The sequence below is a fragment of the Anomaloglossus baeobatrachus genome, chromosome 8 (genome assembly GCF_048569485.1).
Source record: "Anomaloglossus baeobatrachus isolate aAnoBae1 chromosome 8, aAnoBae1.hap1, whole genome shotgun sequence".
Classification (NCBI taxonomy): domain Eukaryota; kingdom Metazoa; phylum Chordata; class Amphibia; order Anura; family Aromobatidae; genus Anomaloglossus; species Anomaloglossus baeobatrachus.
The window spans coordinates 161,119,426-161,136,674 of record NC_134360.1 but is presented as its reverse complement, the minus strand read 5'-3'; the positions used below and the strand labels follow the sequence as shown (position 1 = coordinate 161,136,674).

General features: G+C 48.7%; 1 protein-coding gene across 8 annotated transcripts in view; it reads right to left on the bottom strand.

The window, feature by feature from the left end:
• Positions 1-631, bottom strand: part of DENND1B (DENN domain containing 1B) — a 278,308-nt gene extending 277,677 nt beyond the window's left edge. For 5 of the 8 annotated variants that reach the window (XM_075322179.1, XM_075322180.1, XM_075322183.1 and 2 more), the window contains exon 1: positions 275-631. In XM_075322179.1, coding sequence (XP_075178294.1) covers positions 275-291 — 17 coding nt within the window. In that variant the 5' untranslated portion in view covers positions 292-631. The remainder of the gene's footprint in view (positions 1-274) is intronic. The other 3 variants (XM_075322181.1, XM_075322182.1, XM_075322184.1) reach the window with 1 other exon arrangement.
• Positions 632-17,249: the final 16,618 nt, after the last annotated feature.

Here is a 17,249-nt window from a genome sequence, read left to right as displayed (position 1 = left end):
ACTGACCCAACAGAACTTATTACTATGTATAATGGCGCCTGGACGCCACACAGAAAGTCACCCTTTTACTTATATATAGGATCTGTGTATGGAGACAAACACCCCTGACCCACCAGGACCAAAGGAGGGAGAAGTCTATAAATAGAAAGATGATACATTGATTGATACATAAATACATAACACAATAATGTATCCACAGATCAAGAGTTCAGGTAAATAAGAGACAGACATTGGTGCGGACAGAGGTCCTGACACCGGGCACACACGAGCTCACCTGGTCCTGGAGTCCATGCTCAGCTCATGTCAGTGCCAGTCACTGCTCGGTGGGTCTCTGACATGTCTGTCACTGTGTGCCAGCTCTGCCCATGCCCTGCCCTGCAGCCTGCTGTGGAAGTTACCTATGTGTGCACTACTGTCCCTGCCACAAGATGAGCGTGCCCCCCGCGTGCTGCATGTCTCTGCCCGTCACTGTCCCAGGCTGTCTCTGTGTACCATCCTGTGTGCCTGTCCCCGGCCGTCTCTCCTCTGGGCTCACTGCTGTCTATGTGTCCACAGCTGTCCCTGCCGTGTGTGACCAGGAAGTTACAGAGGAGCCTCCGCTGACGTCACCTGCGGGGGGAGGGGAGCTGGTGGGAGAGCACAGCAGAGACAGAGCAGAGAGGAGGCAGAGGAGAGGAGACGGAAGGGAGAGGAGACAGAGAGGAGGCAGAGGAGAGGAGACGGAAGGGAGAGGAGACAGAGAAGAGGAGACGGAAGGGAGAGGAGACAGAGAAGAGAGAGGAGGCAGAGGAGAGGAGACAGAGAAGAGAGAGGAGGCAGAGGAGAGGAGACGGAAGGGAGAGGAGACAGAGAAGAGAGAGGAGGCAGGGGAGAGGAGACAGAGAAGAGAGAGGAGGCAGAGGAGAGGAGACGGAAGGGAGAGGAGACAGAGAAGAGAGAGGAGGCAGAGGAGAGGAGACAGAGAAGAGAGAGGAGGCAGAGGAGAGGAGACGGAAGGGAGAGGAGACAGAGAAGAGAGAGGAGGCAGAGGAGAGGAGACAGAGAAGAGAGAGGAGGCAGAGGAGAGGAGACAGAGAAGAGAGAGGAGGCAGAGGAGAGGAGACGGAAGGGAGAGGAGACAGAGAAGAGAGAGGAGGCAGAGGACAGGAGACAGAGAAGAGAGGAGACAGAGGAGAGGAGACGGAAGGGAGAGGAAACAGAGGAGAGGAGACGGAAGGGAGAGGAGACAGAGGAGTGGAGACGGAGAGGAGAGGCGACAGAGAAGAGAGAGGAGGCAGAGGAGAGGAGACAGAAGAGAGAGGAGGCAGAGGAGAGGAGACGGAAGGGAGAGGAGACAGAGAAGAGAGAGGAGGCAGAGGAGAGGAGACGGAAGGGAGAGGAGATAGAGAAGAGAGGAGACGGAAGGGAGAGAAGAGGCGACAGAAAAGAGACAGAGAGAGGAGGCAGAGGAGAGGAGACAGAAGGGAGAGGAGACAGAAGGGAGAGGAGACAGAGGAGACGGAAGGGAGAGGAGACAGAGAGGAGGCAGAGGAGAGGAGACGGAAGGGAGAGGAGACAGAGGAGAGGAGACGGAAGGGAGAGAAGAGGCGACAGAAAAGAGACAGAGAGAGGAGGCAGAGGAGAGGAGACGGAAGGGAGAGGAGACAGAAGGGAGAGGAGACAGAGGAGACGGAAGGGAGAGGAGGCAGAGGAGAGGAGACGGAAGGGAGAGGAGAGGCGACAGAGAAGAGAAAGAGGAGACAGAGAAGAGAGAGGAGGCAGAGGAGAGGAGACGGAAGGGAGAGGAGACAGAGGAGAGGAGACGGAAGGGAGAGGAGACAGAGGAGAGGAGACGGAAGGGAGAGGAGACAGAGGAGAGGAGACGGAAGGGAGAGTAGACAGAGAAGAGAGAGGAGGCAGAGGAGAGGAGACGGAAGGGAGAGGAGACAGAGGAGAGGGGAGGAGACAGAGAAGAGAGAGGAGGCAGAGAAGAGAGAGGAGGCAGAGGAGAGGAGACGGAAGGGAGAGGAGACAGAGAAGAGAGAGGAGGCAGAGGAGAGGAGACGGAAGGGAGAGGAGACAGAGAAGAGAGAGGAGGCAGAGGAGTGGAGACGGAAGGGAGAGGAGACAGAGGAGAGGAGACGGAAGGGAGAGGAGACAGAGGAGAGGAGACGGAAGGGAGAGGAGCCAGAGGAGAGGAGACGGAGAGGAGAGGCGACAGAGAAGAGAGAGGAGGCAGAGGAGGAGACGGAAGGGAGAGGAGAGGCGACAGAAAAGAGAGAGGAGGCAGAGGAGAGGAGACGGAAGGGAGAGGAGACAGAAGGGAGAGGAGACAGAAGAGAGAGGAGGCAGAGGAGAGGAGACGGAAGGGAGAGGAGACAGAGAAGAGAGAGGAGGCAGAGGAGAGGAGACTGAAGGGAGAGGAGACAGAGAAGAGAGAGGAGGCAGAGGAGAGGAGACGGAAGGTAGAGGAGACAGAGAAGAGAGAGGAGGCAGAGGAGAGGAGACGGAAGGGAGAGGAGAGGCGACAGAGAAGAGAAAGAGGAGACAGAGAAGAGAGAGGAGGCAGAGGAGAGGAGACGGAAGGGAGAGGAGAGGCGACAGAGAAGAGAAAGAGGAGACAGGGAAGAGAGAGGAGACAGAGTAGATGAGGCATAGATGAGAGCGCGAGGAGAGAGAGCAGAGGAGACAGAAGAGAGAAGAGACAGAGCAGGGGAGGCAGAGAAGAGACATAGAAGAGCCAGCGAGAAGAGAGAGCAGAGGAGGCAGAGAGGAAACAGGAGAGAAGGCAGACAGAAGACATAAAAGAGCCAGCGAGAAGAGAGAGCAGAGGAGGCAGAGAGGAAACAGGATAGAAGGCAGACAGAAGACATAAAAGAGCCAGCGAGAAGAGAGAGCAGAGGAGGCAGAGAGGAAACAGGAGAGAAGGCAGACAGAAGACATAAAAGAGACAGCGTGAAGAGAGCAGAGGAGGCAGAGAGGAGACAGGAGAGGAGACAGATAGAATAGAGAGCAGAGGAGGCAGAGAGGAAACAGGAGAAAAGGCAGAGAGAAGACATAAAAGAGCCAGCGAGAAGAGAGAGCAGAGGAGGCAGAGAGGAGACAGGAGAGGAGGCAGAGAGGAGACATAGAAGAGCCAGCGAGAAGAGAGAGCAGAGGAGGCAGAGAGAAGACATAAAAGAGACAGCGTGAAGAGAGAGCAGAGGAGACAGGAGAGGAGGCAGAGAGGAGACAGCTAGAAGAGAGACCGGAGTAGGCAGAGAGGAAACAGGAGAGGAGACATAGAAGAGCCAGCGAGAAGAGAGAGCAGAGGAGGCAGAGAGGAGACAGAGGAGAGGAGGCAGAGAGGAGAGAGGAAAGAGAGAGGAGACAGAGAAGAGGCGGCTTAGATGAGAGAGCAGTGGAGACAGGGAAGAGAGAGGGGACAGAGGAGCAGAGGAAGCAGAGAGGAGACAGAGGAGAGGAGGCATAGAAGAGACAGCGAGAAGAGAGGGCAGAGAGGAGACAGAGGAGAGGAGGCAGAGAAGTGACATAGCAGAGCCAGTGAGAAGAGAGAGCAGAGGAGGCAGAGAGGAGACAGAAGAGAGGAGGCAGAGAACTGACAGAAGAGCCAGCGAGAAGAGAGAGCAGAGGAGGCAGAGAGGAGACAGCAGAGGAGGCAGAGAGGAGAGAGGAAAGAGAGAGGAGACAGAGAAGAGGCGGCATAGATGAGAGAGCAGAGGAGACAGGGAAGAGTGAGAGGGGACAGAGGAGCAGAGGAAGCAGAGAGGAGACAGAGGAGAGGAGGCATAGAAGAGACAGCGAGAAGAGAGAGCAGAGGAGGCAGAGAGGAGACAGAGGAGGCAGAGAACTGACAGAAGAGCCAGCGAGAAGAGAGAGCAGAGGAAGCAGAGAGGAGACAGGGAAGAGAGAGACAGAAGAGAGAGGAGACATAGAAGAGGCGGCATAGATGAGAGAGCAGAGAAGACAGTGAAGAGAGTGAGGAGACAGAGAAGAGAGAGGAGACAGAAGAGGAAGCATAGATGAGAGAGAGGAGAGAAGATAGAGGAGAGGAGACACAGAGCAGAGGAGACAAGAGAGCGAGAAGAGAGCAGGGGAGGCAGAGAGGAGACAGGGAGATTAGGCAGAGGAGACAAAAGAGAGGAGACAGAGGAGAGGAGGCATAGAAAAGACAGAGAGCAGAGGACACAGAGCAGAGGATGCAGAGATGATACAGAGCTGAGGAGTCAGATAAGAGACACAGAGGACACAGAGCAGAGGACCAGAGATGATACAGAGCAGAGGAGTCAGATAAAAGACAGAGCAGAGAAGAAACAGAGGAGGGTAGATAGGAGACAGAGAAGAGACAGAACAAAGGAAGAAGAGATCAGACAGCTGAGGAGAGGCGGTAGAGAGGGGACAGATCATTAGAGAGGATGCAGAGACAGGAGCAGCAGGAGAAAAAGGAGAAAAGCAGTGAGGGGAGGCAGCATGAGAAGAGCAGTGAGAGGAGACAGCAGGAGGAGAGCAGTGAGAGGAGACAGCAGGAGAACAGTGAGAGGAGACAGCAGGAGGAGAGGAGGCAGCAGGAGGAGAGCAATGAGAGGAGACAGCAGGAGGAAAGCAGTAAGGGGAGACAGCAGGAGGAGAGTAGTGAGAGAAGACAGCAGGAGGAGAGCAGTGAGAGGAGACAGCAGGAAGAGAGCATTGAGAAGAAACAGCAGGAGGAGAGCAGTGAGAGGAGACAGCAGGAGGAGAGCAGTGAGGGCAGACAGCAGGAGGAGAGCAATGAGAGGAGGCAGCAGGAGGAGAGCAATAGGAAGAGACAGCAGGAGGAAAGCAGTAAGGGGAGACAGCAGGAGAGCAGTGAGAGGAGACAGCAGGAGAACAGTGAGAGGAGCCAACAGGAGAAGAGTAGTAAGGGGAGAGAGCAGTGAAGACAGCAGGAGGAAAGCAGTAAGGGGAGACAGCAGGAGGAGAGAAGTGAGAGGAGACAGCAGGAGGAGAGCAGTAAGGGGAGACAGCAGGAGGAGAGCAGTGAGAGGAGACACAGGAGAACAATGAGAGGAGACACCGGGAGGAGAGTAGTGAGAGGAGACAGCAGGAGGAGAGCATTGAGAAGAAACAGCAGGAGGAGAGCAGTGAGGGGAAACAGCAGCAGGAGAGCAGTGAGAGAAGACAACAGGAGGAGAACAGTGAGGGGAGACAGCAGGAGGAGAGCAGTGAGAGGAGGCAGCAGGAGGAGAGCAGTGAGAGGAGACAGCAGGAGGAGAGCATTGAGAAGAAACAGCAGGAGTAGAGCAGTGAGAGGAGACAGCAGGAGGAGAGCAGTGAGGGCAGACAGCAGGAGGAGAGCAGTGAGAGGAGGCAGCAGGAGGAGAGCAATAGGAAGAGACAGCAGGAGGAAAGCAGTAAGGGGAGACAGCAGGAGGAGAGCAGTGAGAGGACACAGCAGGAGGACAGTGAGAGGAGACAGCAGGAGGAGAGCAGTGAGAGGAGTCAACAGGAGGCGAGTAGTAAGGGGAGACAGCAGGAGGAAAGCAGTAAGGGGAGACAGCAGGAGGAGAGCAGTGAGAGGAGACAGCAGGAGAACAGTGAGAGGAGACAGCAGGAGGAGAGCAGTAAGAGAAGACAGCAGGAGGAGAGCAGTGAGGGGAGACAGCAGGAGGAGAGCAGTGAGAGGAGACAGCAGGAGAATAGTGAGAGGAGACAACAGGAGGAGAGCAGTGAGAGGAGGCAGCAGGAGGAGAGCAGTGAGAGGAGGCAGCAGGAGGAGAGCAATGAGAGGAGACAGCAGGAGGAAAGCAGTAAGGGGAGACAGCAGGAGAGCAGTGAGAGGAGACAGCAGGAGGTGAGCAATGAGGGAAGACAACAGGAGGAGAGGAGTGAGGGGAGACAGCAGGAGGAGAGCAGTGAGGGGAGACAGCAGGAGGAGAGCAGTGAGAGAAGACAACAGGAGGAGAGCAGTGAGGGGAGACAGCAGGAGGAGAGCAGTGAGAGGAGGCAGCAGGAGGAGAGCAGTGAGAGGAGACAGCAGGAGGAGAGCATTGAGAAGAAACAGCAGGAGTAGAGCAGTGAGAGGAGACAGCAGGAGGAGAGCAGTGAGGGCAGACAGCAGGAGGAGAGCAGTGAGAGGAGGCAGCAGGAGGAGAGCAATAGGAAGAGACAGCAGGAGGAAAGCAGTAAGGGGAGACAGCAGGAGGAGAGCAGTGAGAGGACACAGCAGGAGGACAGTGAGAGGAGACAGCAGGAGGAGAGCAGTGAGAGGAGTCAACAGGAGGCGAGTAGTAAGGGGAGACAGCAGGAGGAAAGCAGTAAGGGGAGACAGCAGGAGGAGAGCAGTGAGAGGAGACAGCAGGAGAACAGTGAGAGGAGACAGCAGGAGGAGAGCAGTAAGAGAAGACAGCAGGAGGAGAGCAGTGAGGGGAGACAGCAGGAGGAGAGCAGTGAGAGGAGACAGCAGGAGAATAGTGAGAGGAGACAACAGGAGGAGAGCAGTGAGAGGAGGCAGCAGGAGGAGAGCAGTGAGAGGAGGCAGCAGGAGGAGAGCAATGAGAGGAGACAGCAGGAGGAAAGCAGTAAGGGGAGACAGCAGGAGAGCAGTGAGAGGAGACAGCAGGAGGTGAGCAATGAGGGAAGACAACAGGAGGAGAGGAGTGAGGGGAGACAGCAGGAGGAGAGCAGTGAGGGGAGACAGCAGGAGGAGAGCAGTGAGGGGAGACAGCAGGAGGAGAGCAGTGAGAGGAGGCAGCAGGAGGAGAGCAGTGAGAGGAGACAGCAGGAGGAGAGCAATGAGAGGAGACAGCAGAAGGAGAGTAGTGAGGGGAGACAGCAGGAGGAGAGCAGTGAGAGGAGACAGCAGGAGGAGAGCAATGAGAGGAGACAGCAGGAGGAGAGCAGTGAGGGGAGACAGCAGGAGGAGAGCAGTGAGGGAAGAGAGCAGGAGGAAACCGTGCATGAAGGCAGCAAGAGGAGAGCACTGATTTTCTGCCTTGTTGCTGGTTTCTGAATCCCTGGTATATCCGATTCTACTCTTGGCAAAGGTGGCAGATTTAACACTGTGTGTAGTGTCAATATGGATTTTGTTGAGGTTTTGTTTTTAATTTTTGCACAGCAAATCCACCCTGTGTGCTCACAGCATAAGGCCTCATTCACATGTCAGTGATTTTTCTTGTAAAAAAAAATCGGATTGGTTGTCATTTGTGTGTTTGCTCAAATTTTCATCAGTTTGATCAGTGTGTCAATTTTTACCATCGGAGTTTCTTTTTTTTGCATATGAGAAGTCTTATGTTTCTTCTATGAAGCAAACATGAAAAATGGATAACACATGAATGGTTTGATTATTTTTCACAGACCCAAAGACTTGCATTAGCAAATTTAATCTGTGACTTGGATCAAAGTTGGACATGTCTCTTTGGTTTGGTGTTGACCACTGATCAAAAATTACACAATATGTCATAAAAAATGCATAAGGCCTAAAACACACTTCCGCATAAAATACGCACGTGTCTCACGTTCCGTTTTTCGGGTCCATGTGTTTTTTATGGGCGTTTCTCCGGTACGTATGACATCCGTGTGATGGGATATGCTCGCCGTGTGTACGTGTGTAACATCCGTGTTGGCATTAAATACGTGGTGTGGTGTCCGTGTGACTTCCGTTTTTTGAGATCCACTTTCATACCCAAATTACGTTGTTAATGCTTCATCATGCGATTCTGGTGGGTTTAATTGGTCAATTTCTGTCCCTCATCTGTTTATTAGGTTAAACATCATTTAACCCCTTCACGACCTTGGACGGATCTATCCGTCAAGGATCGTGTCCCGTTAAGCCTCGCCCCCTGCCGCGGGCAGGCGGCGAAGGTCGGCACACTTATCAGCTGTTTTCAACAGCTGACATGTGTGCCTGCATGTTGCGAGTGGAATCGCTTCCACTCACAACATTTAACCCCTTAAATCTCGCTGCCAAAGTCTGGCCGCGAGATCTATATGCGCGCAGCCATGTTTTTTACTTACCACCGCCACCACCGGAAGTCACGTGAGTGATCACGTGATGTTCGAAGGTTGCCATCGTAGCACAGGGTCATGTGATGACGCCTGCAGCTACGAAGTTTCACTTTCGTTTTTCCTCGGCACGGAGCAGAGGGAAACCGGAAGTGACTGAATCTGCTGTTTACAGATTGCTGATCGCTATTGCCCCCTAGGGGGACTAGTAAAATTAAAAAAAAAAAGTTTTAAAAAATAGAAAAAAACAAAAAACCTAAAAGTTCAAATCACCCCCCTTTCACCCCATTGAAAATTAAAGGGTTAACAAATAAATAAATATACACATATGTGGTATTGACGCGTTCAGAAATGCCCAATCTATCAAAATATAAAATCAATTAATCTGATTGGTAAACGGCGTAGTGGCAAAAAAATTCCAAATGCCAAAATTACGTTTTTTGGTCGCCGCATGTTTTACGCAAAATGCAATAACAGGCGATCAAAACGTAGCGTCTGCGCAAAAATGGTACCATTAAAAATGTTAGCTTGAGACGCAAAAAATAAGCCGTCACTGAGCCATAGATCCCGAAAAACGAGAACGCTACATGTTTCGGAAAATGGCGCAAAACGTACTCCACTTTTATTGGACAAACTTGTGAATTTTTTTAACCCCTTAGATACAAGTAAACCTATATATGTTTGGTGTCTACAAACTTGCACCGACCTGAGGCATCACAACAACACATCAGTTTTACCATATAGTGAATACGGTGAATAAAACATCCCAAAAACTATTGTGCGATCACACTTTTTTTGCAGTTTTTCCACACTTGGAATTTTTTTGCTGTTTTCCAGTACAATATATGGTAAAACCTATGGTTTCATTTAAAAGTACAACTTGTCCCGCAAAAAACAAGCCCTCATATGGCAAGATTGACGGAATAATAAAAAAATTACGGCTCTCGGAAGAAAAGGCGCAAAAAACAAAAAACGCAAAAACGGAAAGTGCCCAGGGGCTGAAGGGGTTAAATTCATTGTTTCTGTGCTCTTCCACTCATTTTACAGACTCCAAAATGTCTCTATCAAATGAAGCAACAATGTATTTGCTATGGTTGATATCTAGGAGATTTGGTGTTAGGCGACATATGCTTGATTATGAAACTCCTGTTGAAAAAAGGATGTGGATCTACCCCCTTGTCAAGCTAAGGAAAACAAATGGACATTTTAACATTATGGTGAAATGCGCAAATTTCCACCAAAATTTCAAGCATACTGCCATATAACCATAACGTCCTTTGACAACATCCTTGGTCTTGTGCATAACCAATTGAAACATCAGGAAATTTGACAATTGACCTGATAGATTGGAAGCAAGTGTTGCTGATGTTTTGATTAAAAACGCACACGGACATGCTACGTGTGCCGTCCGTGCAGGCACGGACACATTGACTTTAGCAGGTCCGTGCCTGCGTGTTGACGGCCAAAAATTGACATGTTGACAGTATGGAAAAATGCACACACGTACTAACCACACGGACACACATTCCGTGTGGTTTTACGTGTGTCTGCCTTTTACCATAGGGTAACATTGGTCAACGTGTCTCCGTGCCGCCGATACGTGCAAAAACGTACCAAACACGTACCGGGGGCACGGATGTGTGTCGCAGGCCTAAGATGTATTAAAAACACTTGAAATCTGCAAAAAGGCAATATGACCACCTTGTTCATTACATAAAAATATGTGTGAAAAAACAAACCTCCCTAAATATCAGAATACAATATAAGGGAGCAGTCATTCGGCTGAATGACATGGACGATGGTTGCATCCCAATGCTCGGACTGGCCAATGGCTCTCCAGACCCAAACGTGTTTGCATGTATTTCTATGCAGCTGTCACGCTGGGGTCAGGAGAGCAGCCGGCCAGTCTGAGTGTTGTGATCTGATTGTCGTCCTAGTTATATGGTCGTCTGACTGCATCCTAAGAGAGCATATATCATTGGGATAGTATAGTCAAAAATCTATAAATAGCTTCATTGGGAATCACAAGTAGTCAAAGATCACATAAAAATGCAAATAAGTACATATGACGTCAGAAAACAAATCAAAGCAAAAAGAGAATACATACAGTATGAATAGAAATTATAGACATCATATAGGCATGTGACTTATAGTTCTACCCAAAAAGAATGAAAAAAATAAGGAGCTAGGGTTCAATCCCATGTGTTAAACTCACAACTGTGGTTTACTAAGGGATACTGGCATGTTCACTAATGTAAGTAGTTATATTAGTCATGATTAATTATAGTTAAGCTTCAAATAATAGCATAACCATCATATTTATCTGTCATTTCCATGTGATCAAAATCGCCGATCAGTTGCATATAACGATTAGGATAAGAGAGCATACAGTCACTATTCAGCTGTCACAGAGATTTGGAGAGAGCAGGGACTGGGGCTCCTAGATTGGCCCACAGACTAGGGGGATCCTGGCTATCCTTTATCTCAGAGTTACCTCTGATGGTGAGTATGTATGAGCCGACAGCCTGATCTTGCTCCTAGCAAGCCTTGATTTAATACCCCCTCCCTCCCTACCCTGAGGGGGAAGGCGAGAAAGGAGCATGTTAATACCAACAGTGATGGACAAACCAAAACTATCACACAGCACGCTCACACAGAGTTATCAGTCAACAAATGATAGGGAATAAGACAAAGAGCAGGGAGGAAATAACCAGAGGCCAGGAGGATTTCTACAGCACACCAAGCAACATGCAACAAATCAGTTATTGCAACACAACAGCACACGGACCAGTTTAGCAAAAAGCTATAGTCGGCATGGGAAGACAAATTCCTACATCTTAAAAAGGCAGAGAATAACTGTAATAGGTCTCTCTCAACATGTGATCCAAAAGGTTACCAGCAGGCTAGTAGAAATTAATTCCTGCTAGTCCAATCATTAATGAGCACACAGCTGGGCGATGCCCGAGTCTGCCTGTGCTACTTAGAAATACCACAAAAAGCATAGTGAGAAGTGTCAGAATCTGTAGTCTGAACAGCATCTGATGCCACCATCACACTTGTCGACTTTAGAGGCAAACATGGTGTGACATCAGCTTTAAACAAATAGCGGCACCCAAGGTTTATCCAATGCTTAGTTGTGTGTGACGTGTCGTGTGAGACTGAAATAGCAGTGTCGTATTGCAATATGATATCTGATAATTCCCTATGGTCCTTCATTGTGACCAGTGACCTTCTGCAGCTGCATGTTATGAACGTAAACACTCTCACACATGGGTAAAGGAAAAAAGGAAGACGTACCACAGGGAGACGCTGCACTCGCAGCCAACTGGTCCCTATACAGACTAGAAAGACCCTAGTTGCACAAATCAAAACACCATCTCAGACCTGACTCCCTTAAAGGCCATTAATGTCATGCAGTGACTAACAGGGTTTAACCTGGAGCCAGGAAAACCCCCAGCAGGTGACACAGTGTACACAGGGGTCATGATACAATGGAGGTCCCTGTCGCTAGGGAGCGGGGTGAGGGGACATGTCCTGAACTCACCTCAAGCTGTTAACTGAGCTCCCTAGTGTCCCTATACAGGTTCTCTCAGCTTGTCACCGACCACAATCCTAAGCCATTGCTAGCCCTAAAACTCATCCTGGCTAGTGAGCAGGCTAAGAGGATCACTAGTATCACCACTACAATACAGAAACACAAGGACAGATAAACAGAAAGGGGAGATAGACATGAAAAGGAAAAACACTCCAAGCAGCTTCAGTGCAGCAGACACCACTGATGCACACAACAAGACAAACTTCTTCCTGTGCAGGCTCCTTCCAAAGTGGACCACATAGAAATGAAGATTCAGGTTCTATCACAAACATTATGTAATCAGATGACATTACTTAAATAGTGAAGAGGAGTGATCCAAAAAAAGCAGCACCTGAGATGAAAAGCTGCAGCCAGCAGCTAGGCAGGAAAGGGTGCTTAACCCTTACAACCCTTGCATCTTGGCTGTTTTTCTCATTAGTACTGTCCTTGCTTGGGATGTCTGTTTAAGTTGATGGCCATGTCTTGGTAGATTTTCAGTTGTGTCATAGTCATATTTTTGGATAATGGATTAAACAGTGCTCTGTGAGATGTTCAGAGCTTGGGCTATTGTTGTATTACCTGCTTTTCCCTTCTTCACAAATTTTTCTCTGACCTGTCTGGTTTGTTCATTGGTTTTCATGGTACTATTTGATCTCTAATGTTCGAAAACAAACGTCTGAGGTTTACACAGAATAGCTGTGGTTATCTTGAGAATAGATTACACACAAGTGGACTTCATTTACTAAATAAGTGACTTCTGGAGGCAATTGGTCACTCAGGATTTTATTTGGGATATCAGACTATAGGGGCTGAATGCAAATACACATCATAATTTTCAGATTTATATTTTTAAAATACTTAGAACACCTTGTATCATATATTTTACACTGCACAAATTCTTCTTAGTGTTGGGCGGGCTTTGCACGTTGCGACATCGCAAGCCGATGCTGCGATGTCGCACGCGATAGTCCTAGCCCCTGTCGCAGGTACGATATCTTGTGATAGCTGGCGTAGCGATAATTATCGCGACGCCAGCTTCACATGCACTCACCTGCCCTGCGACCGTCGCTCTGGCCGGTGACCCGCCTCCTTCCTAAGGGGGCGGGTCGTGCGGCGTCACAGCAACGTCACACGGCAGGCGGCCAATGGCGGCGGAGATGAGCAGGATGTAAACATCCCGCCCACCTCCTTCCTTCCGTATAGCCGCTGGCGGCAGGTAAGGAGATGTTCCTCGCTCATGCGGCTTCACACGCAGCGATGTGTGCTGCCGCAGGAACGAGGAACTACATCGTACCTGTCGCAGCACCGGCATTATGGAAATGTTGGAGCCTGCACCGATGATACGATAACGACGCTTTTGCGCTCGTTCATCGTATCATCTAGGATTTACACACTACGACATCGCAAGTGACGCCGGATGTGCGTCACTTTCGTTTAATATTTCTTTATTATTTCAAAAGTTTTCATATAACAGAAGATAAGAAATGCATAAGGGTCTTTCATGTTACCCAATGTTACAGCATATAAAGATTATAAAATAACCTATGTCTTGAAGTCTCGTAAAACGTATGGTACTATGAAATGTATCGCAAATCATGTGGAAGGTAAAATCTGTATAACATCCTATAGAACATCTTAATTTTAACATGTACTAATCTTCTATCTTTATATTTATTCCGTGTAAAGTGTTAAAGGCAACTCCTTCTGTATAGTCTGGTTCAATAGGTATGAAAACATGACCCTATGTATATCAATTAGGTGAGAAAGAGATATAGAGAGAGGGAGAGAAAGATAGGTAGAGAAAAAGGGAAGGAGGGGAAGACATGGGGAAATGATGGGGGGGGGAGGAGAAGGTCTGTATTGTGATGCCGCGCCACTCCTGTGTCCGGGAGCCCATCCCGGCTTCTTGAATATTTATTGTGATAGAGCGCCTGTGAGTAACCAGGTTTGGAATTGCTGTGTTTCTCTATACTGAAGCCACGGGTACCAAACCGAGAAACACAAGGAGTCTTTCCCTTCGTCAAACGCTCTCAACTCCTCCAGACGCCGCAGGCTATCCATAGCCTCTACCCAGTCTGCTCTCCTCAATGTACAGGGGGATCTCCAATGCCTCGGTATGATTTGCCTCATTGAAATCATAAAGTACGAGAGCAAGCCTTTCTTCGCCTTGGAGACTGCCCCTGTATACATTGATAAGAGGGCCACTTCCGGTGAGGGTGTCACTTCCGTGTGGTGTAAATGGTTATAGAGAGCAAAGACATCTTTCCAAAGACCCTGTATCCCTGGGCAGGTCCACCAGATATGTAGCATTGTGCCCACTGAGGTCTTGCACCTCCAACAGGCGTCAGATACCTCTGGGAACATTTTATGTAGTCTGGCGGGTGTCCTATACCACCGTGAGAGGATTTTATAATTGAGTTCCTGCATTCTACAAGAAATGGTGGATTTGTGTGTTAGGTTAAATGACTTACACCATTGTGCCTTGGGAAAAGTCTGGCACAATTCTGTTTGCCAATGTCTAACGTAGTCAGGCAAGTCGTCTCCTCCACCCCCCTCGGGCACTGCTATGTTGTAGATTATTGAGACTATGTGAGGGGGTGTTTCTCTAAGGAAGCATAGTTTTTCAAATGGAGTCAGATCCTTATGTATCTCAGATCCCGGAGCCAGAGAATCTATGAAACTACGTAGTTGTAGATATTGGAACCAGTAACCTGGTTCCCGTGGCCGGTCTCCAAGCAGGGATATCAGTGGTTTGCATCCCTGTTGGGTAATTACGTCTTTAACTCGTGGAATCCTTCCCATTGGCGTTGAAATCAGTCTGGGATGAGGTTCGTGAAACCAGAATTGAAACGCGGGGTTGCCCACCAGAGGCGTCATAGGACCCGGTTCTCCTGTCAATCTATATCGTCTATTGGCTGTCCTCCACGCTGTAGCCAGGGACAAGAGGATCGGGGAAACTCCCAGGGTCCCAAGGTTAGTTCTAGATGACAACCAGAAGATTCCGTGTGCCATATTCGGGCATAGGTCACATTCAATCTCCACCCACAATTTTCTGTCTTTACTGTGCAGGAGATCCAATATGCAACCACCCACCGCTGCTGCGTGATAAGCTTTAAGATCTGGGAGCCCCGCCCCTCCGTCCCAGCGAGATTTAGTCAGCATTGAGTATTTCAGTCGGGGTTTGGTGCCACGCCATATAAAATTGCTGATCATCTTCTTTAACTTGAGGAAGACATTTTCTCCTAGGTTCAGTGGGACAGTTTGAAACAGGTATAGTATTTTAGGTAGGACATCCATTTTAATTGTATTGACCCTGCCGAACCAGGAAATGGGGAGGTTATGCCATGCTATGAGGTCTTTGTGGATATTTTTTAAAAGGTCTGGGAAATTGTAATTATATAGATCTTGGTGGTTGGGAGAAACCCTGATCCCCAGATATTTAATGTAATTGCTGGCCCACTTAAAGGGGAAGGCGGGTTTGAGAGTATTCTCTTCTACGGATGGTAGCGATACATTTAAGATCTCTGTTTTTTGTAGGTTTACTTTAAAATTGGAGAGTCTGCCAAAGATCTCAAACTCCTGCAGTATGTTGGGCAAACTAGTCTTCGGCTGTGTCACATATATCAAGAGATCGTCCGCAAATAGTGCTAATTTATGAGATGTTTGTCCTATCTGTATCCCTTTTATCGAAGGGTTTTCCCTGAGTGCATTTGCTAAGGATTCCATTACCAGGATGTATAGGTATGGCGATAGGGGGCATCCCTGTCTGGTACCGTTTCTAATATTAAATGGAGCTGACAGGCGTCCGTTCACGCCCACTTGTGCCGTTGGTTCGTGATATAATGCTTTTATCCATTGTAGTAAGCGCGAACGGACGCCGATTGCCTGCATTGTGGCTTCTAAAAAAAACCAATGGACTCTGTCAAATGCCTTTTCGGCATCTACTGTCAAGAGGCACATTGGGATTTGACGCTGACGTGCCTGGGCCACTAGGGACAGGGTTCTAATAGTGTTGTCCCGTGCCTCCCTCCCTGGGACAAATCCCACCTGGTCTTTGTGGATTAGTTTGGGTATGAGGGGGCCTAGTCTCAGGGCTATCATTTTAGAGTACAATTTAATATCCACATTTATTAGTGAGATAGGTCTGTAATTAGAGCAGGTCAGTGGGTCCCTGCCAGGCTTGGGGATTACAGTTATTCGGGCTTGGAGTGTCTGTTTAGGGAACTGGCATGTGTTGGTTATGGAATTGAAGGCTTTCAGCATTATAGGGCTGCAGGCCCCTCCACATATTTTGTAAAACCGGGGGGTGAACCCATCAGGACCAGGGCTTTTACCCACTTTAAGGGTTTTAATGGCATCGCTTAGCTCTGTGTCTGAGAAATCCTCGTCTATGTCTTCAGCTACCGCATCTTCAAGGGGGTCTGGGGCATATTTGTTTAAGTATTCCCAAATGTCGCGATGTCTCGCATCAGGTGATGGGGTATGTGGGGATGGGATGTTATAAAGTTTTGTATAGTAGTTTCTGAATTCTTCTAATATGTCAGGGGTGGAATGTATCTGGGTACCTGTCTGTGAGTTTAACGCTAATATTGGGGTTTGTGCCTGTCTGGGGTGAAGGGTCCTGGCTAACAATCGTCCACTTTTATCTCCAAACTCAAAGATATTCCTACGAAATTTATCTCTGATACACAGTGATTTTTGGTCAAGGATAGATAATATTTGGTGGCGGATAGTAGAAATTTCCGTTTTAATGGTGTCACTGGATTTGGTTTTGTTTATCGTTTCTTTATGGCCTAGTTGTGCTAACAGTTCTTTTAGTTCCCTTGCACTTTCTTTTTTAATTCTTGATCCATGGGATATGCAGACCCCCCTGATCATACATTTCAACGCTTCCCATTTGACCGGGGCAGGTGTGGGATCTGCCATATGATCTATTTTGAAGTTTGCAATGGTTTTATGAATATCCTCCAGGCATTGCTCATTCTTGAGCAGGTTGTCGTTCAGTCTCCATGTGTGTCCCACCCCCCCATATCTCTCACCCCAATTTCCCCATATACTGGTGCGTGGTCCGACCAGAGAAAAACATCCATTGAACAACCCGGGGATTTGTCTAGCAGGTCGTGGGATATGAAAATGTGGTCTAGTCTGGTGTAGCTATTATGAACTGTGGAATGAAAACTGTAGTCTCTGATTCCGGGATGTAAGACCCTCCAAAGATCGACTAGTTTAAGGGATGTTAGTTCTCGTTTTAATCTGCGTAGTGCCGAGGAGGGGATTGCAGACCTACCAGAGGACGAATCCATGGCTGGATCCAGCACAAGGTTGAAGTCTCCTCCCAAGATGATACAGGTGCCACCCGCAAACTCTGCCAGCTTCTCCAGAGTCTCCACTCCAAAGGATACCTGGTCCTGATTTGGGAAATAGATGTTAGCGATTGTATAAGTATTATTCAGGAAAGATATTTTAAGAAATAGCCAGCGTCCCTCCGGGCTAGTGAGCGTGTCGAGAACTGTTGGCTGGAATGTCTTGTGAAAAGCAATGGAAACCCCACATGCCTTCTTGTTGGGGTGTGGGCCATGGAACCATGTCGGGTAGTTCTTGGTTTTACAGTTGGGAGTGTTGAAGGCTATGAAGTGTGTCTCTTGAAATAGGGCTATTTTAACTCCCTTCCTGTGCAGGCGATATAGGATCTGACTTCTCTTTTCGGGTTTATTTA